Below are 16,795 nucleotides of genomic sequence, written 5' to 3'. Positions count from 1 at the left end.
GGCAGCTTGAGCCCACAGTGGGTGTGAAACTTGTTTAATTTTATTTTACACTCTCAAGCCCCTCAATGTTTTCTCACAGTCAGTATTTAACAGAAAACACTAATTTTTAATTTAGATATGTTTGAATATTTTATTACAGTTTTTCTCATTTTTTTCTTAAACCTTTCAGGAACATTAAAAATTAATTCAGTTCAATAGGCAGTTTCTTACATTGCTATATTCTTGGGAGGAAGAGGAAAAATTCCTTTCTTCTAAAAATATGAGTGGCTTCTAATTTGCATCTGACATGACTGGTGCTTTTAAATGAAGGAGGACTCAGATGCATTATAACTCAGAATCACCTAACAGGAAAATTACAAAAGGCAGAAACATATCTTTAACATCCCTCCTTCCATTGATCTCTTGTAATGTCACCAAAGAATCTTATTTCTGTTACTTGTGAGTTCTTTTTCAAAAGCAATTTTTTTTATGTCCAATGCAAGACCCAGACTCGTGACCCTGAGATCAAAACCTGAGCTGAGATCAAGAGTTGGACACTTAACTGACTGAGCCACCCAGGTGTCCCCAGAAGCAAATTTTGTCCAAATTCAAGTCAACTCACTAATCCTTCAAAAAGTAACATTATTTCTTAGGATCAGGGTACATATAAAATCTTCCTTGAATAGTATTGAAAAATGCATCCACTAGGTTGAAATGCCTGTTTTAAAGCCTTTCTCCAGAACCGACGATGGTTTTCCATACGGGTACAGGCCTGTCACTTCAGTGGGATCAGGTGGCCACTGAGCACATGTGAGCTGGAGAATGGAAAGGTTTTGGTTGTGTTGTTCTTAGTAGAGAGCCACTGTTGTTTTCTTGTTCCCACTCAGGTGACTCTTATAGCAGCAGCCCAGACAGCACACCCATGGGGAGCATTGAGTCACTCTCCTCTCACTCCTCTGAACAAAACAGCACAACCAAGTCTGCTCTTTGCCAGCCCAGGGAGAAATCTGGAGGGATTCCTTGGATTGTATCCCCATCACCTTCCAATGGACAGAAAAGTCTTGGACTCTGGACAACTAGTCCTGAATCAAGTTCTAAAGAGGATGCAACCAAAACAGATGCAGAATCAGATTGTCAAAGTATTGCCTCGGTCACCAGCCCAGGGGATGTTTCCCCACCCATAGACCTGGTCAAGAAAGGGCTGTATGGGCTTTCAGGACTGAAAAGAGCCTCAACTTCCTCTCTCACATCCATCTCTGCAGCTGAAGGTAAACCAGATTTGAGCTTATGTAAAACGTCATTGTCTCTGTATCACTTGCTGGATCATTCAGCATGATTAAGGAGGGAAAAGTTAATGGTGAAGGGGCTAACAGTGCTGTTCCTGAGCTAGGATTTTTAAAACTGTGCACTGTGACTTTTTTCGTAAATCTTTCCATCTCTGTAAGGTGATGTTTTTGTAATTACTGTAGATTGTGATCTCCCTGAGTGATGGGCTGCTATGCTCAAAGAACATTCTGTACCTTCTCATTTGGGCTTAGAGAAAAATGCTTCCTTTTGTTATGCACATGGACTGTGTTACTGCTGTTATTTTGTCTGATAGCACCTTGCCTGTTTTCTTGGTTTTTTTTTTTTTTTTTTTTTTTTAGGAAGCAAGAGCTACAGTGGATCCATTCAAAGCTTAACTTCTGTAGGTTCCAAAGAGATGCCCAAAGCCCCACCAAACCCAGACCTGCCTCCAAAAATGTGCAGGAGGTTAAGGCTAGACACTGCCTCAAGCAATGGCTACCAGCGACCTGGCTCTGTGTAAGTGAAAGAGAGTTTGCATTTGGTGTATCTTCCAGGGATACACAGGAGTTGAGTATGTCCAAAAGAACCCTTAGGAGTCCCACAGCTGAATGCCTCATCTGTAGTGTGGGAACAGTCAACTTCTGTAGGACCCTGTCCTCTTCTACAATGATGTACCAATTAGAGTAGGCTTAAGGTATATATATTCCACACACATACGATTTCAGGTATTTGCCTTACAAGCAGAGCTATGACTTAATTTAAAGATATGAGAATAGATGTATAATACAGTAGTTTTGGGCTTTTTTGAAACTAGACATTCTGTAAAAGATAGACATCTGCCTCTCAGCTGAGCCAACTGCCCATATCCCACCTCCCCCACCTCTTTATTAGAAATACAACTGCTCTCTACATTGTGAGAGTTTGTTTTCTCTCCTCTCCATTATCTGTCTCCGCAATGTGAGTATTCACGGATTTAAACAGGTTCATGGAAAACAAGGAGCATGAAAGGTGAAAGGGAGTACTTCTTTTTTCTTTTTTTTTAAAGATTTTATTTATTTATTTGACAGAGATAGAGACAGCCAGCGAGAGAGGGAACACAAGCAGGGGGAGTGGGAGAGGAAGAAGCAGGTTCATAGCGGAGGAGCCTGATGTGGGGCTCGATCCCATGACGCCAGGATCACGCCCTTAGCCGAAGGCAGACGCCTAACCGCTGTGCCACCCAGGCGCCCCGAAAGGGAGTACTTCTAACAAAAGACCCAGAAATGTAAAGGCAGATAGGATAGAGTACATGGATGCAAATAGGAAGGGGACAAAGAAGAGAAAATGGGAACTTGGATAAAGAAGAAAGCAAAATCTAAAAAGGAAAGTTTTTAACCCATTCATTTTATTTTCCTGAGTTTTACTGAGCTTTTCAAATGCTATATGGGCAATTACTGGGCACCTTTACATGTGTTCTCTTAATGTCCTTCGTGTCCCTCCACAGTAGGTAGTAGAAACCTCGTTTTAGAGATAATGAGAACTAATATTAGGAAAGTTAAGGAAAGTTAATTATCCATTTAAAGTCCAGTAAGGCATTTTGCTAAGCCTGTTTCCGTAGGAACAGTATCTTAAATTCATTCGTTCATCACCTTCTTTGACAAGAACCTTTTGATTACAGAAGGTATTTGACATACATTATCTCTCTTGGTCAGAAATCCAACTACCACTGTATAGACAAATACTATATTTATAAATCTGTCTACTGTGCAGTGTGTATAGTTCTAGCCATTAAGGGAAAATATATTTTAAGCCAATATGTCAAGGGAGATAGGAGAATATAAACTCCATCCTTTGTGAGGGAAAGAGAAGATTTGCTTCTGTTTTGTAATTGTACTGATGAAGTAGAAATTAAAATTGAGAGAATATATATTCTGTATTAGGTGTAAAATGACCCTTCATATTATCAACTGGCTAGGCTCTGGGAGAAAAGTTTGTCAATTAAAGAAATAAGATACACTTTAAAAATCTAATTTAAAACATCATTCACAGAATTTGATGCTCTCTTCTAGTAAGTATAGAAACTTTTCTAATTACCCCAGGGTGCCTTAGTTTTAATATAGTCTCACTTTTTCAAGTTGATCATGCCCTGCCTCCCATGATTTAAATCCACAAATGTATTTATTGGCCGTATTTTCAGAGTTCCCTCTTTTCACTTTAAGAACTATGTTCAGATATTAAAAAAAGAAAGAAAGAAAGAAAGAAAGAAAGAAAGAAAGAAAGAAAAGAAACATTTTAGAGTTAGTTTTGTCTTAGCTATCAGAATGAACAACAGTTCTTTTGTCTTGATGATTTGATTCTTCCCTGTGGCTCCACAGGAGTCAATAATCACTGCCAAAAGCTGGGTGGGGAGAAAATGTTCTTTTTTACTGCTCCCAGGGTTTTCTGAAGTAGAAAAGATGAGGACAGTAAAATCCCCAGGGGAGGTAGCTATAGGTTTATTACATCTGCTACTCTGTGAATTGGAGACTATATCTAAAAATTTCTTCCACATTAAAGCTTAAAACAATTAAAATTCAGGTCAAATTTTGCAGCTAGTTCTTAACTGTTTTTGGGTGTGTTAACTGATAACCCCAAATTATACTTTGAACTGAATGATTTTCTGATTGATTTTAATGGAACTTGCATTTTAAAATTATTTTTCAGTGTGGCAGCAAAAGCCCAACTGTTTGAAAATGTTGGTTCACTTAAGCTGGTTTCTACTGGGCGGTAAGTTCTCAAAACCTTTAATGTAAAAAATAAATAGAATAGTGGTGACATTGTTGTCTTTTGTTGACATGTTGGGTCATCTTTGACTGCTCTGACCTACAGGTCTGTAGATGGTCAAATCTACACCCACTATCTTCAGAGAGAAAAAAGGTCACATCTGTAAACAGCATTTAGCCTCTCAGACTCTTCCAGTGATGCCTCATTTACTAAAATCTTCACAAAGGAAGGGTTCTAAACAAGTTTTCTGAAAGATACAAGTTGCCGTAACTCTTGGCATGGCAAAAACTCTTTTGATGACAATTTCTGGAAACTTGAAAAATATATTCTTTTTCTTTAAATTTGTTTTAAAGATTTATTAATTTATTTGAGAGAGAGCGAGCGAGCGTGCACATGAATGTGGGGGCGGGGGGCAAAGGGAGAGGGTGAGAAAGACTCTCAAGCTGACGCCCTGCTGAGCACAGAGCCAGACTCAGGGCTTGATCTAAACCCTGAGATCACGACTTGATCCAAAACCAAGAGTCAGATGCCAACCGACTGAGCCATCCAGGTGTGCCTCAAAAGTATATTCTTGACTTTTAAAAAAGTATATTCTAGAACTTTTTCTGAAAGAAGCTTTATGAGCATGCACTGAAAAATATGCTTATTCTTAATGGCCACTGTGTTGCTGTAGAGCTGATCGGCCTAAGCCGCTCCTTTTTTGAGTACAGTTCTTCATTCAGGTTTCCCAGATTTTACCTTCCTCTCTGTTAAAAGGACACAGATTGTTACCTCTTGTTGCTAATACTGTGCTTGCTTCTAAGGTTTCGCTTTCCTCTCCTCCTGTTCCGAATTGATATTCTCATCCACGTGAGAAGGGCTTTGATTTTTAGTTTGAATATGTCTGAAATAATGGAATTTCTTTAATATTTTGGTATGTTTGGTTTTTTTGTATTGTTTTACCATCAGCAACAGGTCCGAGTCATTCAATAAATGCTTGCTATTAAAAGAGTATATAAATGAGAGCACTTGAAGAACAAACTTTGATTTTTCCTTTGGATGTACAAAGGCAATTTTGAGCTTCCCATGTTTGGATAATCAAGGCTATGAAGAAAAGTTATCACAATTAATTGAAGTATCACTGTATAGTTATTTTAAAAGTTATGCAACCACTATATTGTACATCTACAACTAATATAACTAATATTATGATAACTAATATTAACTATACTAGAATTAAAATTTTTAAAAAGTATTCAACCATAGAATTTTTATTGACTTTTTGAAGTATGTGGACTTTTTTTAGAAAGTGTTTATTAAATACCTATGCAATGTTAGGCTTGTTCTAGTTACTAGGGTTAACATTGACCTTCACATTCTGTTTTGTTTTGTTTTTTTCCCAAGGCCTAGCACGGGTCTTTGTGTATTAATGTTTTTGACTTCACAGAGTAGAGCTACTTTGGTATCTTACTGGGATGTTGGTCAATGCGTTGAACTTATGAACAAATCCCAGAGTACTTGCATTTACTTTACCTCCATCCATAGTATCTTCACCTTCTTCCTTTTTATCAAAGCATGGTGAAAACTAGGTACTGTGCATGTCAGAGCAAACATCATTTCTCTGAAACTATCATCATTTTTAGGCCTTAGTGTAAGGGACTTAACTTTGCTACTTCTATCTTGCTATATAGTTGAATTGCTCCACTAGGTGGAGCCCTTTTATTATGAAGTTCTAAACAATTTGTTAAGGGCTCAAGTTCTGGGATCAGAGCTAATCCTTTAAAAGCTTTAAGAAAAGCAGCTATTAATGAAGTAAATGAGAACACTGTCATATACTCAGATGTTTAACAACCAACCTTTGCATTTTTAATATGCTCTTAAGTTATACTCTAAATCAACTTCTAGTGGCTGTCAGCATAAACTTAGAGCTCACTCAGTGCACTAAAGGTTGGAGTCTTTACTTGTCAACAATTCCACAGCATTTGTTGACAGTGTCAGAACTTTTCACCAAGAGACAGGCACAGTGGAGCACAACCAACGTCAGGGTCAGAGAGACCCAGGTTTAAATTCTTGGTCTACCACTTCCTAGTTATAGTAACCTTGGAGTGACATATTTAGGAAATCTGTTTTCTTTATCTATAAAATGAAGGTCATAATTCTTTTGACAAATTGTTGTAAATGTACACTGTAATGTATTTGAAGTACTTGGTGAGTTCTCTGTAGATGGTCTACAATAGTAACTATTGTTGTTACTATTTAAAATGCTTGCTTAAAATATTCAAGTTTCTAATACATCAATGGTACTTAATCATTAACTATTAACAGTCACCTGATACTCTTTTATACCATTAAATACAAGTGAACAACACATAGAAATTGAGGGCATTTCCCTTACTAACCTCCTATAATGCTTATTTTGCTTTCTTTCTAGGGAGTTCAGGGTTACCCTTGAATTGGATCTTGAAGAATGATAGAACCAGTAGTGGGTAGTAGGATGACTAGCCATGTTTGGGAAAGAGACCAAGTGGGAGACTTCAGTGGATGGCTTTGAGTAACAGGAAAGTAACACCTCCAGGAGTTACTGCAGAGTCATTGGGCAAAGTGGTAATCTACTCATGGATACAGTTGAGCAGATCATTCCAGTGGCTTTTCTAGGAGGTTGTGAAGAGGAGGCCCTCTCCTCTGTTGTGGCCATGCTCCAATCTGCTTCCATTCCTTAATGATGGTGACTGCTGAGAGCTCAGGAATAGACACCTCTTTTCCTTAATCCCACCAAAGCACCATTAAAACAATATTTTTTACAAATATTTTTTAAAGACCATTACATATTAGCATAAATAACATAAATTTTATGAAAAATATTTTCTAATACAAAGAGTTACATTATTTTACATTTTTACAGACCTCTTTAATATATGGCATAATAGGAAATAAATGGATTCTCATATATACTTCATTTGCTATCAGAGCAATGTCCTCTCAGGGTCCCATCTACCCATCCATCCAGGTTCCCCTTGACTATACTTTGTGAACCACTCACTCCTCTGTGATAAACACAGAAAAGGAACCCTGAAGGTGGTATTCGCTGTTCCAACATAGTGCCCAACACAGGAAAGGTGCTCAACAAAATGTTAGATAAACAAAGAAAATACACATTTTTAACTTAAAAAGACTTAGTTATTGGGGCACCTGGGTGGTTCAGTTGGTTAAGCATCAGACTCTTGATTTCAGCTCAGGTCATGATTTCAGGGTCATTAGATCGAGCCCCAAGTCAGGATCCGTGCTGAGTGTGGAGCCTGCTTGAGATTCTCTTTCTCGTTCTCTGTCTTCCTCTGCCCCTGCCCTGACTGCTCACACATATGCAAACATTCCCTCTCTCTCTAAAAAAAAATAAAATAAAAAAAAAATAAATACTTTGTTACGTTTTCACTTCATTTTCAATGGAGTTGCAATACACATGCCTTTGATATAAGCAGCTTTAACTACAAGCTCCCATAGGAGTTCTTTAGCATTGAGGCCTTCAATACTCAGACATCCAAGCCAGAAACAGCCAGTATTTGTTGACAGAAGCCTAAGAAAGGAATATGTGACTAATTTAAGAAATCTCCAACCAGTGACCAAAATGCAAATGCAGTATTTATTGTCAAGAGTCATGGGCAATTTAGGGGTCTTGCAAGGACAATTTTTTTTGTAAAATATTTGCCTTATGTGCTAGCACTGTTTCATGTCATGTGTTCATCTACATTACTATTTGTAGTATCTGCCTAGTGCTGTATTGGATTGGTGTGTATTCATTTATTAAATCTTCTGATGAAGACTTAGTTTGTGATTTTTTTTATTTTTAGCTTTTCTGTATGTTACTACTTTGGCATCTTTTTAACTCTATCTGTATGCATCTCTCTTTCTTTCATACAAAAAGAGTATGTTTGTGTGTGTGTGTGTGTGTGTGTGTGTGTGTGTGTGTGTGTGTATCATTAAGTGGCTCTCCAGAAAACATTATATCACTTTTAATTAGGTGACATTTTAAAATGTTGCTTATATTAAGATAAGCATTGTGAATTTTGCACACTCGCCCTATCAAACCTTTGTTTTGATACTTTGTACTGATGAGTACATCAGTAATAGCATTTAGAATTAAGAATGGGTCTTGTGAACAGATCATCCTCTGGATGATAAGGGAAGAAATGGCTTTCAGGATGCTGAGTGCCATTACCTTACTCTCCCATGCAATAAGAAGCAAGATTTCAAAATTCTTTTCAAAGGATATCAGGATCTTCTGAAGAGAGACTCAGTAGGTGACAGTGTTATTTTCACATCGTCAATATACCAAGGCAGTAAAAGAGGAAGCATTAGCACCTGGAGAGAAAACTTCACTGTCACAGACAGTGACATTAAATCATCAAAGCTCTCTGCTGAGTTAACACCTGTAGTTACAAATCTCAGCAGAAGAAAATTATACCTGTCTAGTCATATGCACAGATAATTGAAAAGTCATGACAGATAATATTTTGTGCTATGTATTTTTGACACATTTAACAATATCCATTTACTTAGTGATGTAATTATTTTACATGCCTCCCCCTTGCTATCAAATCCCATAAAACACTATAGAGAGAACATTCATGTCTGAAATATTAACAAAAATAGTTTGGTTGCATTTAGAGTATAATTTTAAAAATTATATCATTGTAAGGATATTGTATCTTACTGCTTTCTATAACTGAAAATTGTTACCTCATGCATCTCCTAATGATTCAAAGCAGAAAGACTTAATATTAGGGGGAAATTTTTGCTGTTAGAAGATTTGATTTTTTGAAAAATCTTTACATATTTTTAGAGAAATGGCTCTGGAGCCCTCAATTTCATCAGACATCCGATTATATCAGATAAAATTATCCCAAATTATATTAGATTAAATGATTATAATTGACTGGAAGATTTATAGGAAAAACTAATATTCTTTCTATTTAAGATTACCATGTTCTGGTTCTTAGAAGTCTTCATAACTTGGTATTATCCTCTTCCCCCACACCCACACCATGTCAACCAACACACCCATGCAAACACATTCATGTGCATGCATGCATATACACACACATACACATGGCTCTTTAAAAAAAAAAGATTTTATTTATTTATTTGACTGAGAGATAGAGAGCACAAGTAGGCAGAGCGGCAGGCAGGGGGAGAGGGAGAAGCAGGTTCTCTGATGAGCAGGGAGCCCGATGTGGTGCTCAGTCCCAGGACCCTGGGATCAAGACCTGAGCTGAAGGCAGCCACTTAACCGACTGAGCCCCGCAGGTGCCCTAACATGGCTGTTTAGTGTAGAGCCCTGTCTTTCTCTGGGTACCTGTACTTCCTCAATTCTTCCTTAGACTATGTTGCATTGGGCTAGTAGTCATTTCTAAATCTGCCTGCTGCAGGCTGTCCTAGCGAACTTTCTGAAAGACTCACCTCATGAAATAGATTCTGGGGGAAGGAACATAATTTTTCTCTGATTTTTAATTTTCTAATTTTCAGATATCTGTTTGGGAACTCCAGTATAAATGACCTAGTCTCATTCTGGGAGTGTAAGGGAATAAGACCCAGCATCTATTTCCAACAGGGAAATGAAATAATAATGTTACACTGCTCTTTGAGAGAGTTGTAGATAGCAAACACTGCTTGCTGATGCTTCTTTGCAGGTAAAGTACTGAGACCTCAAGGAGGAAGGACAGGGTGCCTTCAGGCTTAAAAGGACTCATCGTGTAGAAAACAGAGCCCAGAGCATCTTACCTTTTTTCCCATTCATTGATTGAGCAAATACTGAGTTACTAAGCATCAAGCATCATTCAGGGAGCTTACATTCTAACTGAGGGGAGAAGATTATAGAAATATCAATAGTAACAGAATGCCTGATATTAACACCATGCAGACTTAAAAGAGGTGAGTATGATAGTTGCCTGGGCAACTATTTTAGAGTGTGTGGTCAGGAAGACCTAACCTTTAGCAAAGCTTAAGAAATTAAAGATGAACTAGAAGTGCATAGCCATGTGAAGATCAAGAGGTAAACATCTTGGGATGCTTAGGTGGCTCAGTTGATTAAGCATCTGCCTTCAGCTCAGGTCATGATCCCAGGATCCTGGGATGGAGCCCCTGCATAGGGCTTTCTGCTCAGCGGGGAGCCTGCTTCTCCCTCTCCCTCTGACTGCCGCTCTGCCTACTTGTGCTTTCTTACTCTCTCTGTCAAATAAATAAAATCTTAAAAAAAAAAACAAAAAAAAAAAAGAGGGAAACATCTCAGGGCAAAGCCCTGATCGTCCTGAGTGGGAATGAGTTTGGCATGTTTGAGGAGGTGAAAGCAGACCAGTGTGACTGGAGTATAGTAGGTGAGCAGAGGCAGGTACAGAAAAAGCAGAAGATGCTGACAGGTACCTGATTATGCATAGTGTGGAGGCTAGAGTTAGAAACCAATGGTTGTTTTCAGGGAAATAATGCAGTCATCACATGATCATCAGAACATTTATCAAACTGCCCCCTGGCTGCTCTGTATAGAATGGATTGTAAGGAGACAAAATAGGAAGACTTGAGGATTTAGAAAGCTAGGAAGCCATTTAGTGAGCCACACCAAAAATGAATTTAGCTTGGACTCTGGTTGTGATAGAGATGGTGAGAAGTAGGTGAAGTCAGGATAACTTGCACATTGATTGCCCAGGTAATTGGATGTTGAAGAATAAAGGTGACTTGACTGGCGACTTGATGAGCAGCCTCAGTTGATGGCTTTTTAGTGTAGGCTCAAATATTTTAAAATAGATCTCATATAAAACTCTGAAATTCTGGCTTCTCTTAAGAAACCAGAGTAGCTGGTTACATTGAGTCTGAATTCTCATAAGAGTGTTGGCATCCTACTTTAGGAGGTGGGTATAGGCTCTGGTTTGCAAAGCCTCCATCTGTCATCATCTCCCTGACAATGAGGCTATTGTTGGTTGCCATTTAGCATCAGTGTATCCTATTGTTTTTCTTGTATCATGCCCACTTAATTTATTTACTATACTCTGTAAGCCTTCAATTTTGGGGTCTCACTTCTGATAGTCTGAAAAGTAGAAAAAGCTTTAGGGTACCTATGAATTTCTATATATGTGTAAAAATGAGCCTGTTTGCCAGCATACTAATTATTATATAATAGTATTCTTTAAAACCACTTTGTGCTGTTATAAGCCAGGTTAATTACCCTTGGGGACATTTCCTGGAAACACAAGAAGGGTTTTTAGTGTGCTGTCAATGTTTGATTTCTTGATCTGGTTACACAAATATATTCAGTTTGTGAAAAATGCTCTTACGCTCACTTACATGTGTGTTTTATGTATATTATACTCTTACAACTAAAAACTAATATCATTTTTTAAGAATAACTTGAAGTATAAATGTACTTGTGTGTTGTGGATTTTATAAATTGCTTTTTGTTCTTTCAGCCAAGCCAAAGCCATGTACTCTTGTAAAGCAGAGCACAGCCATGAGCTTTCCTTCCCACAGGGGGCGATATTTTCTAATGGTAAGTATACTCATTCCCTTCACTTAGGTTGATTATCATGGGGAAGATGAAGGAATAGTGTACGAAATAGAAGCTAAAATAGAAACCAGGAGACTCAGAGTCTAGTCCAAGCTCTGCCTCTCATAACGTGTACAAGTGAATGCATCAAATTCTTCTACAGCCCGGTTTCTTCCTGTGTATTCAAGAGAGGCAGAGGGAAGAAGGGATGGGGTAGATGGGAAAGATAGAAGGCTGGGCGGGATTGGGGAGGAGGAAAGATTGGTTACATGAATGCAAAGGACATTTCCAGTCTTAAATGTGCTGTGACATTGTTTTGACAACTTGAGTGTATATATGCAATCTGATGTGGATATTTACCCATTTATCTATATAATTATTTGAGGCTAATGTTGATTGAATCACATTTGTTTTATTTTTTATTTTTTGTCAGTGTACCCATCAGTGGAACCAGGATGGTTGAAAGCAACTTATGAAGGCAAAACAGGACTAGTTCCAGAAAATTATGTTGTCTTCCTCTAATACTGTTTAGTGGATGGCAGTATCTTCATGGTATCCATGGTAACAATAATAAGCACTATGATTTTATCTGACACAGATATGGGAATCAGCCCACTAAATGAAAAGTAAATTTCTATCAAATTTCTACACCAGCAGACTATGTAGCTCCCTATAAATGGAAAAGAAAAAAATGCTTAAACTGCTTGCCATGCCATTTTTTTTTTATTTTTTACTTCTTGACTGTTTATTTTAAAATCTTTCTTCCCCTGTTTTTTTCTAATAAGTAACTCTGCACGTTGTCTCTTCCATAACAATTGTAGAATCTCAAATACTGTATTAAGTACTATATCCCAGATATTTGGAAACTAGAAATTTGCTGTAAGTATTTTAAGGTATGTCCTTTACTGTCTGGCATTCTCTGAGGAACCTTGAAATCATTACTTAAAAATGTAATTTAAATTGTTCATTTATTATTTTTTCTTAAGCATTTACTTCTTTTATATATGATTGTTTTGCTGGTCCTAAACATTTCAAGGAATAAGTTTTTTTTTTTAACATAAGTTTATTTTTATTTGTTTACCAAGTAGATGATGATAGTCAAAAGGAATAATGTATATGATGTCTATAAATGAAATCAAATTAAGTCATACACTGATTTGAACATAAACACTCCATTCAGCATTCCAGACACCTTCTATGGGCATAGCAAGGATTAGCAAACTATTTCTGTCAAGGCCTGATAGTAAATATTTGGGAGTTTTGCAGACCTTGAAGGTCTTCACCACAATACTCAACCCTGCCATTGTAGCAGAAAGCACCCATAGACGATGAATAAGCAAATGACCATGGCTTAGTGCCAGTACAACTTTATTTATGGACCTGAAATTTGAAAATAAAATCCTTCTTTAACTTCTTAAAATCCATTTAAAAATAAAAATGTTTTAGCTGATGAGCCATACAAAACTGGCAGCAAGCCAGATTTGACTCGTGGGTCTTGGTTTGCTGACGCCTGGTTAAGAGGATGTATAAAACTATAATTTGGGGATTTTATGAAATTTTACTACATTAACATATAAATAAAAACACATATAATTTTACTACATTAACATAAGTCATATGCACATATCATCTGCTAGTGGCATTATATTGGCATCACAAAATAGAACTACAATAATAGGAAAACTGTAAAAAGTGCAGTTTTAAGGCATGCAGCCTGAATTCTACTTGTAACACTGTAAAGTGTCAACGTATTTTATTGTTATCTAATTTTAATTTTGGCTTTTGAGGAATTCTTGTACAAATGATAAAGATGTTTTTTAAAGACACTAGTAGAGAAACTATACCTTTTAAATTCTATGCTTAATTGCAGTAGACACCAAACATAAAGATACAGGATTCTTAAATCATTCTGAACCACAGAATTTAAAATCGTTTAATCACCTTTAGCAGGAATGAAATCTGTACATGATTTTCTTTTATGCCTTTCAGTTTACAGCTTTATTAAGAATTCACTGAATTTATAGAACATAGAAGTAGGTATTTACTACCAGTTTAAATGTATCACCAACATCTGGTCATACATCAACAATTGTTTCTATTATTTCTATTTCAATTATTCTAAAATATTATTTCTATAAATATCTGCATGTGGCAAAGAGCCTTTTTTCTCAAGATTCCAAAAAGCTGGTTACTTACCATTGCCTGCCACAGCACTGGTCCACTGGGCCATAATTTTTTACTTGTTACTTCGGAGTTCTCCACTGTACAGACACTCAGGTATTGACTGCATAAAACTCTTTTTATGTGATAATATAATCTGTAGTCTCAATTTCTTCTACTTTAAATGAATGTTTCTAGCGTTAACAGGTTAAATTATATGTGCATACATATACACACAACTATGCCTTAGAACACTCATGCTTTTAAAATTAAAAATGGAATATTAGATTAGAACTTAAAAAGAATAACAGTAGGCAGAGTCACAACCAGAAATAAGTATCAGTACATTGAAATAAAGGAATGAAAAATATTTAATGTTGTAAAAATTAGTTAATATAATGAAAAAATCTGATAAATGTTTATTTTTTACCTCCTGCTATTGATATTTGTATACTTATAATCAGGTGTTGCTAGAGCTTTTTGGTCTCTAGATCCTTGTTGGCCCTTTCTAGTAATAATAGCATTGCTGACACCCTGACTACTCTCTGCTGGAACAGAAGGTAGTTTTTCCAATGTACTAGTCCCTTAGCTTATCTGACACTCTCAGTTTTAAACACCCTTGCCATCATCTGGCATCCTACTAGATTAGAACCTCTTAATGGCAAATTGATTTTCTTTCAAAGACCAACTTGACTCCAAAGAAAGATTCAGAATTCTACTTCACTTGCTGCTGCATAAAGAAATCTCAACCTTCATTTTATTTTAACACAGACCAGAGTGTTCCTTTCTCTGAATTGTCTGAGAGCTAATTCCAGTGATGATCAGTAAGGAATTAGAGGTTTTGCTGTATAAGACATGGATGTAAAGCCCCGCTCTCCTTTCTCAGAGTGAAACATTTATTGTGGCATTACTTACTGTGATCCCTTTTTTGAAACAGAAGTACAAGTGCTTGTTCAAATTGTACTTCTTTTTGCAGTTTTAACATTATAGATTTATGGGTATGGTCCTATTTCCTTCATATTGATTACATGTGTAAGTAGGTCATGGCCATATACTGAAGATAGACTAAAGTTGATTTTCCTTAAAAATATGTTTCCTACAGATAAGGTGTTTATGAGCATTGAGAAAATCAAGACATGTGCTCTAAATTACATGCAATATTAATTACACAAGAAGGTAATGGCAGTCATTGAAACAGGATCACATTAAAAATTGTAACCGCATTTCAATAATGAAACCTTAGCTTTTCAGGGACAATGTGAAGATATGTTAGAATTGCCACATGCACATCTTCAGAATGCACAATGTGGACACCCTAAACACTACTTACGGTATAATCAGTGTGAGGAAAAGATTGATAAGTCTAAGTTAATCATCTTGTGTACTATGTGAAAATATCTCCAAGTACAAAACATTTATGTATTTAACAGGTGACTCTTGTAATGTCATAACTCTACCAAGTTTATAGAAACTGGTCAGTTAACTGAAGGCTTTTCTTATGTTATGTGTAAATGTTTGAAAAGTAAAATAGTCTTTGTATTCCTGTGAAGTCCATGTAGTATGAGGAAGTGCCATTTCTTCTTGTTGGATTTGAGTGGTTTTGGTTGTTGTGTTCGCTCTCTGTGCTTTGTAATGTGAATGCTCACAACCAGGTTTCTCAGCAATGGCTTCTTGGCTAGCTCTTTCAGGGATGGTGGAGAAAAAAAAATGTACTTTATAATCTCAAACTATTGAAGTTCCCAAGTAGGAAAAATAAAGATACATAATAACTTTTATTCTAATTCTATGATAATTGGTTTTACATATTGCAGCATGACTTTTAAAAATCCACCAGATTAAAAGAAAAATCCACTGGGTGGTAAGGGGAAAAAAGTCTAGCACCATAATCCTGTGGTGATGACCTCATTCACCTTATTACTCCCAGCCTCTTCCTTCAGGTCTGTGTCTATATTTGATATTAGAAGGATATCATTCCTATGGATGCTGGTGTAGAGGAGTCCTTCAGAGGACTCTTCAGAGTTGTTCTCCAAACAACTATATTTGTAGTATACCCCTCAATTATGTATTCAGGATGCCTTAATTAGCATTTAGAGCTCCCACTTGAATTATACTTTATTGAGTTACAGATTTGTAAGTCAGTAAGACCATTTACAGTCAGATTTTGTTCTTTGTTTTTACAATACCTTTGTAATTTGCAGCTGTTACTATGTATGACCTAATAACATCACTGAGTATGACCCCCAAATCATATCTTCTGGTAAAAAAAAAAAAAAGACTTTACTATTGTCCAGAAGTTATTTTGCACTTGAGTAAAGTTTTCCCATAATGGTAAAAATTACTATTTACTTTTGGTTCCTATCTTTTTTGGTCACCTTCCAAAATCAAAACAATTTTTACAAATGAAGTTAACCTTTCTAAATAGTCTATGCCCTGGCTGTCTCCTGTTGAGCTACAGACTTTTTGCCAGGTATTTATCAACTTAGTTGATACATTCACTGTATCCATGCATTGTCACCAAAATCTCCCTGCTTCAAATGTGCAAGTTCTACTTGGTAGTAATCTTAGATGAACTCTCACTTATAAGTGACATGTACTTTTAAAAGATCAGATCAATAAATAATACTTTTCATTTTTTATGGCAGCTGCATCCAGAGGTTTAAATCAGGAGTTTCAAATAAGAATGTTGACAGCACTCACAGTGAGCCATTGGCAGAAAACTGATCTGATATTCTAGATCAGTGTTCAGAAGCTGTTGTATTAGTTAGGTAACCCAGTAGGTCATCACTGCTCTCCCTGGCCCTCAAGAAAGATGCCAGGTTCAGAGGTTGAACATTTCTTGGTACTAGAGGGAGAAATGGATTCTGTATGCTTACTGAGGAGTCCCAAAAGGCAGGGATCATTTATAGTTATTACAAACATTAATATCCATCATCCAAGATGTTTGTGTATAGGGCTATGTTAGGAATTTAAGTGATGGAGGGGGGTGGAGGACAAAGGTGCTGACACCACCTAATTAGATGACCGCTTTCTCCCCTTGTACCATCTGCCATCTTTCAGCAGTGTTTCCTTTGGTCTTTACCCTTACAAGGTTGAGAGTAGCCTAACTTTGCCTTAAATCCA

At 36.7% G+C, this 16,795-nt stretch overlaps 1 protein-coding gene across 3 annotated transcripts in view; it reads left to right on the top strand.

Moving 5' to 3' along the window:
• The window catches only part of ARHGAP42 (Rho GTPase activating protein 42), a 305,485-nt gene extending 289,525 nt beyond the window's left edge, over positions 1-15,960 (top strand). For all 3 annotated transcript variants that reach the window (XM_045790829.2, XM_045790828.2, XM_087868223.1), the window contains 5 exons: positions 867-1,247; positions 1,626-1,782; positions 3,949-4,011; positions 11,439-11,518; positions 11,949-15,960. In XM_045790829.2, coding sequence (XP_045646785.1) covers positions 867-1,247; positions 1,626-1,782; positions 3,949-4,011; positions 11,439-11,518; positions 11,949-12,037 — 770 coding nt within the window. In that variant the 3' untranslated portion in view covers positions 12,038-15,960. The remainder of the gene's footprint in view (positions 1-866; positions 1,248-1,625; positions 1,783-3,948; positions 4,012-11,438; positions 11,519-11,948) is intronic.
• Positions 15,961-16,795: the final 835 nt, after the last annotated feature.

Source organism: Ursus americanus, chromosome 16, assembly GCF_024610735.1.
Source record: "Ursus americanus isolate L20-20 chromosome 16, mUrsAme1.1.p, whole genome shotgun sequence".
In the NCBI taxonomy this organism is placed as follows: Eukaryota; Metazoa; Chordata; class Mammalia; order Carnivora; family Ursidae; genus Ursus; species Ursus americanus.
Note: the sequence above shows the minus strand (reverse complement) of the source record. Positions and strands in the feature narration are given on the sequence as shown.